The sequence below is a fragment of the Phytophthora parasitica genome, assembly GCF_000247585.1.
Source record: "Phytophthora parasitica INRA-310 unplaced genomic scaffold supercont2.19, whole genome shotgun sequence".
NCBI classification, from domain to species: domain Eukaryota; phylum Oomycota; class Peronosporomycetes; order Peronosporales; family Peronosporaceae; genus Phytophthora; species Phytophthora nicotianae.
In genome coordinates this window covers 539,410-553,933 of record NW_008649005.1, presented here as the reverse complement: position 1 = coordinate 553,933, position 14,524 = coordinate 539,410, and the positions used below count along the sequence as shown (strand labels likewise).

The 14,524-nt window shown below is 46.9% G+C and overlaps 5 protein-coding genes across 5 annotated transcripts; all 5 read right to left on the bottom strand.

Moving 5' to 3' along the window:
• Window positions 1-1,777: 1,777 nt before the first annotated feature.
• Window positions 1,778-3,076, bottom strand: PPTG_10339 (hypothetical protein; the record flags this gene model as incomplete). Its single annotated transcript, XM_008905013.1, has 2 exons — window positions 1,778-2,905; window positions 2,980-3,076. The coding sequence occupies 2 exons, from the start codon at window positions 3,074-3,076 to the stop codon at window positions 1,839-1,841; spliced, it is 1,164 nt and encodes a 387-aa protein (XP_008903261.1). The 3' UTR covers window positions 1,778-1,838.
• Window positions 3,077-3,741: 665 nt separating this feature from the next.
• Window positions 3,742-4,999, bottom strand: PPTG_10338 (hypothetical protein). Its single transcript, XM_008905012.1, has one exon. The coding sequence runs from the start codon at window positions 4,872-4,874 to the stop codon at window positions 3,795-3,797; it is 1,080 nt and encodes a 359-aa protein (XP_008903260.1). The 5' UTR covers window positions 4,875-4,999; the 3' UTR covers window positions 3,742-3,794.
• A 564-nt stretch (window positions 5,000-5,563) lies between these two features.
• PPTG_10337 (hypothetical protein) lies at window positions 5,564-8,193 on the bottom strand (the record flags this gene model as incomplete). Its single annotated transcript, XM_008905011.1, has 1 exon — window positions 5,564-8,193. The coding sequence occupies one exon, from the start codon at window positions 8,191-8,193 to the stop codon at window positions 5,902-5,904; it is 2,292 nt and encodes a 763-aa protein (XP_008903259.1). The 3' UTR covers window positions 5,564-5,901.
• Window positions 8,194-8,252: 59 nt separating this feature from the next.
• PPTG_10336 (hypothetical protein) lies at window positions 8,253-11,320 on the bottom strand. Its single transcript, XM_008905010.1, has one exon. The coding sequence runs from the start codon at window positions 11,279-11,281 to the stop codon at window positions 9,575-9,577; it is 1,707 nt and encodes a 568-aa protein (XP_008903258.1). The 5' UTR covers window positions 11,282-11,320; the 3' UTR covers window positions 8,253-9,574.
• Window positions 11,321-13,117: 1,797 nt separating this feature from the next.
• Window positions 13,118-13,757, bottom strand: PPTG_10335 (hypothetical protein; the record flags this gene model as incomplete). The annotated part of the gene is made up of 2 exons (XM_008905009.1): window positions 13,118-13,606; window positions 13,674-13,757. The coding sequence occupies 2 exons, from the start codon at window positions 13,755-13,757 to the stop codon at window positions 13,118-13,120; spliced, it is 573 nt and encodes a 190-aa protein (XP_008903257.1).
• Window positions 13,758-14,524: the final 767 nt, after the last annotated feature.

Genomic DNA, 14,524 nt, shown 5'->3' with positions numbered 1-14,524 from the left:
AGTGTAATCGTTCACCAGTCATTATTTTCATTATCCACGTTGTAGCACTGGCTTGTCTATTAATTGAGACTCAGTGGCTGTGTTTAGTTTTTTTTTTTTATCTGACACAGAACACGTCAATTGTTTTAACTTGTAGGACATTTCAGAGGACGGCGGCTTGCCATTCACAGTACTGGTGTAGCCGAAACGAAGCGTGTGGATTCTTCGCTTGAGCTCTTCAAACCGGCGATCCACTTCGGCTTCCCGCTGCTTCGTGGTCTCAATCATCTTCTTGGCCCAGGTAAATCTTCTGATTTGGGTTATGTGTAGTGTGTAGCAGTTGACTGAGCACTAGTAGCAGGTTGAACGGCTATTCCGAGTAGATTTCGCAGCTGCGTAGGCTTCGCAATTGCATTGCAGACAGTTTGTTGAATTGCGAACAGAGGAAGACAAATCCGACGTCAATACAATTTTGGCTTTAATTACTGTAACACAGAACCACACACGAAATCATCATGTCGAGGCGACGGTGAAGATATTAAAGAAAATGCGAAAAGGATTAGGAGTCGTAGTGATCTTTTAGCGACGAGAGAGATGACTTCGGATAAGTTTTGGGAAAACGTGAAGCGGTACTGGTTAGTGACGAATGAACGAGAGTGTGCGGTTCTTCTTGCCGAGCCACCGCTCGAATTTTTAATCATACTAGGTTAAGTTTTTATCGGGTACTCCAGTAGCAGGAACACAGGACAGGCCTGGTGGCAGAGTAAGACTCCTTCGTTGTGCAATAGATTCGCTACAAATGTTCCCAAGCTCATTGGTTGAGGATCTTGCGCCACCACCATGGTCCGTGGTCATGGACTTTGTCGTGGACGTTGAGCTGGCACCAGTCCGTACAATTGACTTGCTTTCGCTTTGAAGAGCATGTCGGCATAAGAGAATGTAGGAATAAGACCATAAGGAGATCTAGAGTAAAAGCCCTTTTATTCTGCTAAAACAAATGTATAAAAAGACCTTTTTTTTGAATTGTGACCAAACGAAGAATGCGCGCACGATGTCGAAATACAGACGATCCCCTCGGTAATAATCCCTAGAATGGAATACTCCTCAATAGCAATACATTAGCGTTTACCGTTGACCAGTCACTTACAAACCCCAAGATATTATTCCCTCTCACCCCTCAACCGTAAAATGAAATACAGACTGACGCACGCCTTGTGCCGCGATTTGGTGGCCAACCGCGAGACCGGAAGTGAGTCCAGTCAATAGCTTTCAAGACCGTAGATTCTGTGACCCCATGAATTTAGCTCTGGGACAAACTAGGTATGTGAGCATGGTGGTAACATATTTGTACAGCAGTCGTTGAGTATTGGTGAGAGTGAGGTAGACTGGTTGGACTAGAGAGGAGGGTATCTTTGTGTGGTGAGGCAAAACTGGCAATAGGAGAGCAAAACAGGGTGAATCGCCAGTAACGAGCTACATCAGTCGTCTCCATTAGTATATTTTGTGAATTGTTCCACTGAAGGTACTCGGAACCATTTTTATGGTACATTCGTGGATAGGAATACCCTTAGACAGGAATAAATTGGAGGCTCAACGCAATAACTACCAAAGGGATCGTCTGTAAGTCCTATGATTTCACTTTACTGGTGGTGCGTGTTCAAAAAGGGAGCCAACAAAAAAAAAGTAAGATTTGCGTCCCCACGGCGCCTATAAAACGCAAAATTTGCTGCAAAATGTAAATATATAGCTTCTCTTCATTTCGAGACTTTAAAAGAGACTTTGCAAAAAAATAAATGTACCCTGACTGTAATGTACTGAAACATATGGCCCTGTTCGTGGTTACTTGTAAGCTTACCAGCTTACATGAACGACTTGTCGACCCACCAGGCGGAGTTGAAGTCACTACCAAGGATTTCCGTTATGGTCACAGGGTTCTGCAGCGTTCCGCTGAAAGCTACACGCTTGTTGGTCGCCGCTCCGGCTCCTCTGTTCTTGTACTCCTTGAAGTAGACGTTGGCTGTATTGTTGTCACCATTCCATTTCTGCCACCCTTCTGGGTTAATAACATCGCTGAGATCACTGTTCTGGAAAACGACACGAGCATACGGGCGCCACGGACGGCCTAGGAAGGCTTGTTCAGGTTTCGAACCGAACACACGGACGTTGTTGAACACGTACTCGGACGGGTTCGAGTTATCGGTGCGGCCGTTAGCAGTGACACATCCGTACCCCACGGACTCAATATCGCAGGACTCGAACCAGGCTTTCGCGTACAGACCAAAAACGAAGTCGATGGCTCCGCTGATGTACGACTTGGCGAAGAGCGCAGGACCATTGTTCGCGTACAGAGTGTCTTGGTAGCCCGTGATCTTGCAAGCGTAAATTCCGTAGTTAGCACCATCGACCTTCATCGCAATAGCCTGACCAACGTTTCCAGCCGTATTGGCAACGTTGAGGTTGTACACTTTCACATTGCTTGACTTGAGCAGCAGCGTGGTGGTGTAATCGTTGCGGTTTTTGGTGATGCTAGCAGGGACATCCCTTTGCGCCATGGCGTGGGTGATAGTGACCTGGTTCGACGCGTACGAAGTCGTATCACACGTATAACCCTGTACAATTAGTTTGCCCTTGAGCTGCGGGATAATGACCTTCTCCTTATATGTGCCTGGCATCAAGAAGAGCGTGTGGTCTCCCGTCGAGGTGGACAGCTTGGTCACCCCTTCTGACACGGTTTTGAAACTGCCATTGTAGACACCCGTGGCATCAACGACGATGGCACCGGGAGGGGGCATAGTGCGCGTGTTCGGCCCGGTGCAAGCACCTTCCGCAGTGGCAATCACGCCGGCAAGGGCAAAGAGAAGAGCAAGAGTCTGCATTAACTGTTGAGGCTTGAGTGGCTTGGAAGAGAAATTGGAATATGGTCTGCCTGTCCAAGAAATCCTAGTGTAGCACCAAGGATTACTTCCACCTTCATGATCTGTATCACGATACTGTACCTACAACAACGGATCACAGTGCACAGCGTGACAAACCGAGCTCGGTGCGTGTGTGAGCTAATGCTGCCCTTTGTCGCGTACTGTACAGCATGGGACGGCATGTACCGGTATGAATATCAGTGTGATGCATGTAATCATGCTGCAAGTACATGTACTAGAAACAAAACGGAAAACGAACGGTGTGGTATGCGAAACAATCGCTTGCCGATGGAGAAATCAGGGCAAAGCTTTAATAACCCGGTAGTTCCTTCTCGTTACGCCAATATTAACATACTTCCTCGAGGAAGTACAGTGTAAGGTCCCGTAACGAAAAATAGGGAGTCCAAATCGGACAAATGCATCCTGTTTTGGATAGGTCTCAGCGTGACTTTGAACTTATATTTTGCCATTTTGAATCTGACAATGTTTATTAACGTATTCTATAGTTTAAAGTATTCTGTTCGATAACGCCAGCAACTATCTGCTAGTGCGCCTGCAGTCCGCACCTCGTTTTAACTGCGTCGCATGTCACCCGAACGGCACATTGTTTGACTGCTAGAAGCTGACGTTCCTGGGAGAACTGTACATAACGTTAGGTACAGGTTCATTGCGCTGTTTACGCTTACTTAACGTAACGTTGAAATTAGCCATGTGGCAGTCTATCTACAATGTCACAGGTTGTGACCTTAAACTTAAACTGAAAACTGATCTGATTGGCCGATGGGAAAAGATTTTTACTGAATGGCATCCCGGCCAATCAGCATGCGTACCGACTTAGAATTTTAAAAGAGAGTTTTGAATTACATCAATTATTATCAAATGCTTCACATGTCAAATTGCTTACATAAATGACTTGTCCACCCACCACGCAGACTCGTAGCTCTCGCCAAGGATTTCCGTGATGGCCACAGGTTTCTCCAGTGTTCCACTGAAGCCAACACGCTGGTCGGTCGCTGCCCCAGCTCCAATGTTGTTGAACTCCTTGAAGTAGAGGTTAGCCGTGTTGTTGTCTCCGTTCCACTGCTGCCAGCCTGCTGGGTTGATAACATCGCTGAGATTACTGTTCTGGAAAACGACACGAGCATACGGGCGCCACGGGCGTCCCAGGAAGGCTTGTCCCGGATTGGATCCAAAGACACGAGCGTTGTTGAAGACGTACTCGGACGGATTCGAGTCGTTAGTGCGGCCGTTAGCAGTGATGCAGCCTTTGCCCACAGACTCGATGTCGCAGGACTCGAACCAGGCCTTCGCGTACAGACCAAAGACGAAATCCACAGCACCATTAATGTACGACTTGGCGAAGAGTTCCGGACCCTTATTCGCGTACAGAGTGTCTTGGTAGCCCGTCAGATTACAGGCGTAGATTCCGTAATTTGCACCGTCGACCTTCATAGCAATAGCTTGACCAATGTTACCGGCCGTGTTGGCAACGTTGAGGTTGTACATTTTCACGTTACTAGCCTTAAGCAGCAGCGTGGCGGTGTAGTCGTTTCGGCTCTTGGTGATGTTGGCAGGAACATCCTTTTGCGCCATGGCGTGCGTGATAGTGACCTCATTTGCAGCGTACGACGTCGTATCACAAGTGTAGCCCTGCACAACAAGGTTACCCTTGATTTTCGGGATCGTTACCTGCTCCTCGTAGGTGCCAGGCATCAAAAAGAGAATGTGCGGGGCCGTCGTATTGGAAAGCTTGGCCACTCCTTCAGAGACAGTCTTGAAGCTGCCGTTATAGGCCCCGGTGGCGTCAACGACGACGGCACCGGGTGGGGGCGTTGTGCGCGCATTGGGTCCGGTGCAAGCACCCTCCGCAGCTGCGACGAGACCAGCAAGTGCGACGAGAGGGGCAAAGATCTGCATTGTTCGTTGAGACTTGAGTGGTGAAGGGGGAAACAGGAAGTGAATTACCCACCTATCCGGCATTGAAATCCTCTGCGGACTGGCTCAGCGTCATAGACTCTATGGCTCTATGGTAGAGCCATGTCCAATGGACATTGGCAATGTCACATTGCCCATTCGTGTGTTCGTACAGCTGCAGATCATGAGTGCACAGAGTGCCGAACCTTACACTGTACTAATAAGGTACAGTATCCATGGATAGCAGTACACGAACCGTAATACAAAGTATACATGATTGGTACATTGCAGTGAAGGATCCTCACTGGGCCTGACTCACGTGCCAGCAGTGTGAATCGCGAAGCACAGCTGTGTACGTTGACCATGATCGAATGGTGTGCACAGGATGCCGATCACGCTTTTCAACGAGCATGCTCTACGTTTGGAGAAATTGCCACTTTGCAAGGATCCAAATCTGACAAGTGTATTCGAAGAGCATGTTCTAGTAGAGCTTCTACGTCTGGAAAGATTCCCATTTTTCAAGAATCCAAATCTGACAAGTGCATCCTGTTTCGGTAGGTCTCATGGACACATATTTTTCCGGTTAGCGATAATTTCACCGTACCTCTATCGAATACTGGTAGTAATACGTGTACTCTGTCAAATTACGGGTGAGCGTAATTGCCTGCTACTGGTGCTTGTTTGGTAAGGTAGTTCAAAGGGAATCGGCACAAAATGCACCTTTGGTGGTCGATGCGTCGCAACAAACAGCAAAAACCTGGACTCTCGGAACGCGCGGAACTATCAGCTGGCAGTACATGACATGTCATCGCTCTGTATATCACTGATAATTATACCAAAATGCACCAGGCCAGTGCCGTTGCACACGACGACAACTGCGGGATTCAATGCTCTGACTCGAAGTTCACGCTGTACTCACGGTCCCGGCATTACTTGCTGTTAGTTTCCATGACCTGATTCACCATACAAATTTTACCGCTGTCGCTGTGACTCATATAATACATACAGCGTTCCATACTCGTCGATCATTCATTCCATTGTCAGGTGAAGTGTATTGGGTATATTTACCATGCGAGCACTAAGTTCATGTTGATCAGCATTGGATACCACAGGACGATATTTGCCAGAAGTGAATGCTCTGCAGTCGCATGTCATCCAACCGCCACATCTCCGGTTCTAAAGCCTGGAGAGAGCGCAATCCATAGCACTCGGTATTTTTCTCGAGATCTTCTAAAGACCAAACACAAACGCGTTGGTTCCACAAATGATAAAACGACCGCAGCGGGGCCATAGCTGTCAAAAAATCCCAGTCGTCGAAAGAGATGATATAGCGGTCCCCAAAAACAACATACCCGAGCCGAAGCAGCTCGTAGCTGTTCAAATATACGGCTGATTGAACGACATTATATTGCTGTTTCTTGAGTTCTGTCTGCGAATTTGAAGGAGTGACGCTCATTTTATTCTCGGAGGAAGATCTTGACGTTGCACTATCAAGTGCAGTCAGGTAGACTGGGGAGAGCCCCAGACCACCAACGTGTTTTGCTCTTAAGGCAAATGCTTTTTCAACTCCAGACAGAACTTGTTGTTTTCCTTGTTTTGGAATAGGCAATGGACGTGCCATAAGTAAAGGCAAGAGATTGATACCAAGTACAGCCAACTTGGTCCAGAAAATTCCTACGACGCGGCCATTCATCCTCCATGCTAGATCACTCACGAAATAGTCCAAGAGCGTCATTTTCTTCACTTCATCCGAGAACACCAGTGTCAATACTCGGCCGTCAATATCATTCCATACAGGAGAGGCTGCCAGTTCGCTTCGAAAATAATGTATCAGACAAAGGAATGCCACAGAGGGCATGAAAAGTGTATCAGTCATGCGGCGTCGAGTGATCTTGGCCAGTACATTGAGTAGGCTATAATACATCAACATTAGCTGCGCAATCGATGGATAGATGGTAAACCAGGCCTCGGAAAGTCCAGCCTGTTGGCCTTCAAAACGACAGCCTACCGTCCAAAACGCGGTTAATGTCATCTTAAGCTGAGGAAGCATCGAGAATAGTAGAACATCGAATATTCTGTAGCTTGAGACACATCCGAGACCACCGCCATAGCATGGGATCTTACCTCGTACTGTGCCATTGTGCAGTGCTATTAGTGACAATATCCATCGGATCAGCACGAGAATGACGGACAAATTCGACACTAGCGTTTCCCAATCGTAAATAATACGAACCACATCTGCTTGAGTTGTTTCATAGAGGTAGAGGCCATAGGACAATCCGTCTTGAATAGCAATAGAGTTCAGATTGTGAGGATACTCGTAAGTGGTAAATTTTGTTCCCCATCGATTGACTTTTGGTTCTGCTAGACAGTCTTGTTGATTGGAGCAATCCACCTCGAGCCCAGACATTGTATCGAACATTCGGTACGCCATATAATAAGGAGGCCCGGGGTTGGAGCTCGTCAAGTCAGCAAACCAGCGTCCCCCTTCCAAGTCTTCATACCATCCATTCTTCCAGACTCCACCAGGCTGCTTTAACCATTCCTCAGTACGCTGAAATCGTACAGTCCGATTTACCGCACGTAGACTAGCTTTGGTTGCATTACTCCCACCATTCGCGCTTCCAGAATAAGCGTCTTCAAGCCGAAACATGCACGATTCACCATGCCATGTTGGTACAGTGTGACGAGCTTGCTCAGTGTTATCCCAGAAAGGCATGATGAGCACTGGTAGCGAGTATGGGATTCTGAATAAACGCTTGCTGTCAACCCCGTCAACAACTCGAAGTGCGTCTGTCGTAAGATTAGAGTAGCCCAACAACGCACACGCACCCAGGATGGAGTCGAGCGTCGCAGAGATCAAGCTGCAAATATCCTCGTACGACGAATATACTGACGAATCTAGCGAATCCGAGGCTTTATCAGCTCTTCGCTTTACCAATCGATATCCATGACGAGCTTTTCCAGTCGAATCCTCCAAGATGGCTTCGGTTCCTTCGGACGCCAGCAATGAACTCACAAGTCTTGGCTCGTATTTTCTACCATAACGTACGCAAGCAACCACTCGATCGGTATACGGGGTATCACTCGTCCCTACGATTTCATAAGGCCCACGACTCGGATCACGGCCGTAAAAGATACGCTGAGTAGTTGTGGTTGTATTTCGCACGGCACCTAAGAGCTGAGCGAGAACGAGGAAGATGATGCTGATGCAGGTGATCCAATGGTACAGCGCACCAAAAATCTCTACTGTTGTCGGCTGGCGTCGCACCCGGAAGACTGCCGTTGTATCTTTACTTTGTCCGCATAGACCTCGCATCCTTTGCTGTATGATTCCAGGGCAAATACGAGGCTTCCGACGGTATGACGTTGACGTGAAGCGCATTGTTGCAATCGGTCAGCGTATGTCACCAAGTAAACGAAACGATTCAGACGACAATGTTTCTCAAAATAACTCACAATTTTGCATTTTTTTTTCTTAGAAAATGATGTAAGAAATTATGACTATTGTATTTTATGATCAGCTTTCGATCGGAGCATGACTTTTCTACTTTAAAGTCTTGTTAAGCAAGGCAAGTTCCGATCCAAAACTGATCAGCACAAAATAGATTGTCTAATGGGACCGTAGAAAAAAAAAATTAACGAGTATCCACTGCCATTTTTCCCGGAAACGTTTTAGTTGAGAGTTCTTTCCCATTGATGTGAAAAGCGCCGACAACTTGTCAGCTGGAAGAAGGCCGGACAAGGTTCTGACAACATACGCGTCGTCGGCCCACATATCGCCCATCTTCTTTCAGTAATTAAACACGTACTTCAGCCAAAAGGAACAGTTCCGCTCGGTTAACGGATTGCCATGCTTCACTACATCAGCGAGTACGTAGTGTGGCGTCGAGTTGAGCCTCAAGGCGGCTTTTAGGCCCAACTTTATCGCGACCGTGCTGATTAGGTTGCTCAAATATCCTCTTTCTTCCTTGCACACGAATTCATTGTCGACGTTACTTGTGCCGCCATCTCTCAGGGAGCGTATCACAGCAGCCGTCCCATCTGCATTGGGCAATCGAGCTTATATTTGCGGCTCAGCCATCCCCTCGGTTCGCTCGAGGTGCGCCGAGCCAAAAGTGACCAGGACGACTATCATGGTCAACAGAACAGTAGCGCTTCACGTACGATGACATTGAGACTTGTAGGTTGAGAATCTTGGGCCGAGTACAGGGTAGGTTTGTTTAGCTTGGCGAGGCTTGCCTGGAAAATTACGGAGTGAATTTAGCAGAATCCGATGGTATTCTAGGTGAATGCCGTTGTTTTTTTTTGCTTGGTAAAGGCAGAATGACTCTTGCTGAGCTAGTTTCACTTGGTGTTGGAAGTTGGTAACGTCGCCATTTGGTTGGATAACGTGCATGCCACCAGGTTTGTCCTCTATGACCCTGCGTGAAATTCGTAAATTAGTCGCGGTGTAAGCAGCTTTGTTGTATTAGGTATCTGGTTCTGTGGCGCCAGAGACCAGTCTGCATTGTCCGCTGTACTTCTGCAACAGCAGGCGGGGAGTAGGAATATCTGACTGCACAATAACGATCTGCCTTCATCACCCTCACCATTGAGGATAAAATAAAATTTGAAACTAAAAGATGAAAGTGCACAGTACAGCGATATGAAGTGGACAAGTTCCAAGTCCTAGTGCAAACGCATGGAGTGATCGCAGCATTTCTTCTGTATGCCATTCGGTAATTCTGGTGTCACAAATCTGCGGAGAATGGTCTTGGGCTCGTTCAACTATTTGATGCGCTCCCCTTCTTCAACCAACTCATCGCTTGCATCTGATTCTCTTCATTTGACCGTAACAGATCCAAGCACAGTAGCCGCCCTCGTTCGCGCAGCATTGATCTCTGCGCTAACTTGCCATCAAGAGCTCTGGATATCTCTCTTAGCTCTTGGAATTGTGCATCTCTGTCCGTGTCTGTCGCCTTCAACCAACTCAGTCGGTTGTTCAGCTTGATTCGTAAAGGCAGAATCTCATCATGGTTCTGCTGAAGCTTATCATACACTGCCACCACCTCGTCATGAGATAATTCCTCTGAATCACCAACCAGTGATTGTATACCACGCTGCAAATTTTCTTGTTTATCTCTCCATTCGTGCGCTATTAGAGAAGCCAAAGCAGCGTTTTGACGATGTTTCTTTCCGACGAGTTCATTACGTACAGCACCAGTATGCATTGAATTCTCCGTTGCACTATCCACGTGAATCAAAAGCTCAGTCTTGGTTCGGCTAAAGGAATTGTTAGCTGCTGCTTCGCCGCGAAAAGCTTGTCGACTCACACGAAGATAGTCCTTAATCAGCTCGTGTTCAACTGAGTCAGCTTCAACTTGCTTCGCTTTCAATAAAGTTTTAGATGCAGCTGCATAAATATCTGCATTCGCTGGTTTCACAACACCATCCTCGCTAGTTGCAGTGACCACACAATTGCCTGCACCTGGAGAAATTACATGAGCTTCATTCTTAACCATATTGTCTCGGACACCAGAGCGTTCAGCTTCGAAATCAGTTGGAGAGTATAGTGGCTCTGAAATCGTAGTTGACGATGCACAACTATATGCATCGTCTTCAGCTTTACTCAAGCTATTCATTCCGTTGTCAACGGGAACACTTTGATCAAATACCGAGGTGTCCATCGTGTTGACATCATCAAACTCAAGTCGTGGGCGTTTAGAATATCGATCCATTGACAGCTCTTTCCTGGCATTCTGGTTCTTTAAGCGCTGCATGGCGCATTTCCTGTCCATCAACTCGTAAGCTCTAATGTAGGCAAAGCACTGTCGTAATCGTCGCTCCTCCTCGGGGTCGTCATGCAACATTTCCAGGGTTAAGTTCTTCTTCGACAGCCAGCGTTGAAAGTTCAACTCGTAGCCACTAGAAGTCTCGCCCGGCCTCAATACAACTGCGATCGGCCTCAACTTTTCCCCACGGTACATTCGTCCATTCGGTCCAAAGTCTTCCATCGCCCTTAAAAAGGCCTCCGGAGAGACCAAACGCCAGTCAAGCAACTCGCTTCGTGTTCGAAATTGTCGTTCTTGACAGTAATTTAAGGGAATTATTTCCTCGTTGTGCCTCCATTTGTCAGGCGGTCCTCGCTCTTCATAAGAAACCGGTTGCGTTTTTGTCCCACAATACTGACGACGAAGCTCCATATACCTGCTATTTGAATGGTCTAATCGAAAGAGTCGTTCGACCCCGGGGTGGCCCTGGAGAGATTCTAAGGATACGTTGCGGATCGCAAGCCAGAGCTCAAAATCTCGCTCGTATTCGACCATGGTCTCGTTTGGTCCCAATAACACGGGGATAGGGTGTAAGGGCCGGTCGTCTAGTCTTAATTGCTCTTCGTATCGCACAAACTCGTCATAGGCTACGACGCGGATGCATAATAGATCCATTCGAAGCCCGCAAGGGCGGCGCGGGGGAGACAACAGGCGCAGCATGGCATCTGGGTATTTGGTGAAGTTTTTTTTATTACTTTTTTAAACACCCAACACATACAAAATGTAATGTCTATTTTAAAAAAAAAAGAGGAAAGTGCAAATATCAACTTCGATGTACGAGCGTCCAGATATTATCGTTGAGGAATTTCCATAATCCAGTACTGTAGTAGTGTACTGATTATTCTAAATTATCAATTTAATTCATAATGTGGACAGTACGAATATTCTAAGTTCGCACTAAATAAAAACAGTAGCAGTTAGAAGGACGCATGCGTGCTGGCAGTGTACCGAAACATTCTATTGCAAGTGCACAACTGAAATGTTGGCACTTTGAGGTCCAACTTGAGATATTCTTCAGATTGTAGTACAATGCGCTCTGTGAGTCGCGGAATTGCCACGTCGACGTCCGTAATCGATGAATCGCTACGTGTATTTGCGGAGCTCGGTGAGGCCACATCGCCTCCCTTTGACAGCAGAACATTGGTTTATCCCCTACAATCCTATATATGCATCAGGACTTCTTTCATCTCGCAGCACTTTCGTTTTTGCAAGATGCCTCCATTTAACAAGCGCAAAAAGCACGCACGAAACTTTAAACGAAAGGCTGACGGCTCCTTCTACAAGCTTAACTTAAATTGGAATCTACCGTCGCGCCATCCCAGAACCGAAGATGCTCTGGAGTCATCTCTTTGTCGCGAGTAGCTCCTTACTACTCTTTCTGTTGACAGTCCGCATGGTCTGCTTATCGCCGGAGTCTTGAATAGCACCTCCAGCCTTGCTCGGGGTCAAATATTTTTCTTTGCAACGTCAGACGTCGGAGTTCCAGGCTCTGGAATCTGTAAAATCGAGTTAAAATCAATGTTCCGACGTCAGATTTGAACAGCAAAGTTTCGAGCTGAATGCCTCTTCAAAGCCAGTCCTTGAACTCATACTCGTAGTTTTTGACAGTTTCCCCCGGGCCTCAGCAATACAGGAATTCGGCTTGACTTAAATTCTGAAATCCATCATACCTTTTATACGTTAGCCTTGCATACCTTTTTGCTTGATCGATGCAAAGCAACCACCAATCGGAAATTTTCTTTGATCAAAGTTTTTTCATAAATATAACCGGAAAAACGCGACATGAAAAATCAGGCTCGGTAGCTCATGATGAAATCAAACAAAGCCTAAATTGCATCTTGCTACCAAAGTGCAGTCAGTAATTTATTGGTGGACAAAATTGAACGACGAAAACTTCTTTGCATATCACTTGACTTCACGCATGATCGTTCTCCTCAAGCAACTCCACTATCATAAGTCGTATCTGTTCGTTCGACCACAGAAGATACACGCAACCAAGTTACGCTGTCCAACCAACAGCGTAACTTGGTTGCGTGTTCTCTCGGTTAATGCTACTCCAATTTAAATGATACTCCCACACCTCGTCGAGCTGACAGTATTTTTTGGAGTCGGTTAAGTCAATTGCTCTTGCAAATTTTTGTATTGCTTGATTTTTGTACATATTTGCCAGGTCGGGGACACTGTCGCCATTATTATTATGTTCAACTAAAAACTGCCCCAGCTATCAGTCGTGCGCAACGATATCTGCTCTTGTAGCTCCACGGTGAGCCTTGTGTACCCACTGTCTTGCCACCGTCTTCGTTAATCCGAGAATTATTTAATTTTCATTTTTCCCTATCAGAAGTGTCTACGGGTTGATGACTTAACTACCTTGCCGTGGAGTTTTATTAAGCAGGTTAGCTTAGATTTTGCTCGCAGATTCAATGCCCGCAGTCCATGGGTCTTCGACCACGTACTTACTCGCGTTTGGGAACTGCCAATTGGCTAGTAAGCTAGTCAAAGCGGGGAAATCGGAGGTGATCTAGCTTTGGAATTGTGAGTCGATTGTTTCATTGCCCTCCACGGTAAAGTAATACCATCTGACAGCATTGTCGTTTGCGTTTCTACTGGCATGGCATTGAAATGCTCATACAAGTCCAGCACTGACACATTCAGTTCATTGGCGACCTCCACACAAGCACGAGCGTAGTCTCCAGTAGCGGCATTCGGACGATCCACCATTCCTCGCTTAGCGTCGGTACGCTCGGCAGCTGCCTTGACTCTGGCATCTTCACCGATATGAGCTGGACTGATAAGCAAGATTTCAGCATCAGGAGCAGCGTTCTGGAATCCACGGACAATCTGGCTCAAGTTGTCCTTGTACTCTTCGATCGGAACGTGCATCTCCGAGCTGCTACCATTCACCAGCGCCGCATCATTGGTACCAAGCCAAACCGTGATCAATGATGGAGTAGTGTATGCACCAGTGGCGATTTCGTTTTCGAGCTATGGCATCACGTATTTGAGAAACCATTTCGAGTTGTAGCCTGGGAGCCACCGATGATCATATCACCCGAGTTCGGGTATCGAGCTTGGAGTCGGGATACCCAGCCGTCCACGTTCGGGTAAGTGCCCTGCTCTGTGTGTGAGCCCCCATCAACAAGAGCACAGGACGTGAGTTCGCCAACGTGGTGGTTTGCGACCGCGCAGGTAAAATGAAGAGAATTGCAAGCGTGAAGAAAACCACGACTCCGTGGATTGTTCGTTGGAAGAGTGCCACGGTGTTGACGGCAGGTTGAGTTGTGAGAGAGCCACTGGTCGGAATGTCGGGCAGCAGCTCGTTAAGGTACAGATAAAAAGTTTATCGCAGACTCGACGAGCAGCGCAAGAGCTCCGATCATCAAGAGTTGCGTGATGTTTGTACTATCCTCGATCGAACGATGCATCAAACGTGCTATTGCAGCAGATCACCGTAATGATCCTGACAAGCTCGGTGCACTATGTGTATTATACTAAGAATCTCTATGGACAACCAGTAGAAGCATTATACCAACACTGCTGATGTTGGTCCAATACATAACTGTATAGCTTTTCTAGTACGCATTTCATTTGAAGACAACTTGCCTTTTCACTACATAAGTATGCTGTGCGTTTGAAATGCCCCAGTGGACGACTCTAGCTTATCTGGTTGAGTAGTGGTGAAGGGCCTAATTGGTCTTCCGAAAGCCCACAATCTAGCATTCATAATCGGTGATTACAGGTACAATCCACGTGTTTCCCGACAGATCCGTATCACCTCGCGTGACAGACAATAGCATGTATCCTACAAGAGCGTAGTGAGCTGTATGCAACACATGATTACGTGAGGAAATATACGCGAGCAGGTACAGTGGAAGGACTCAATGGGCCGTGGTTATTGGCAGG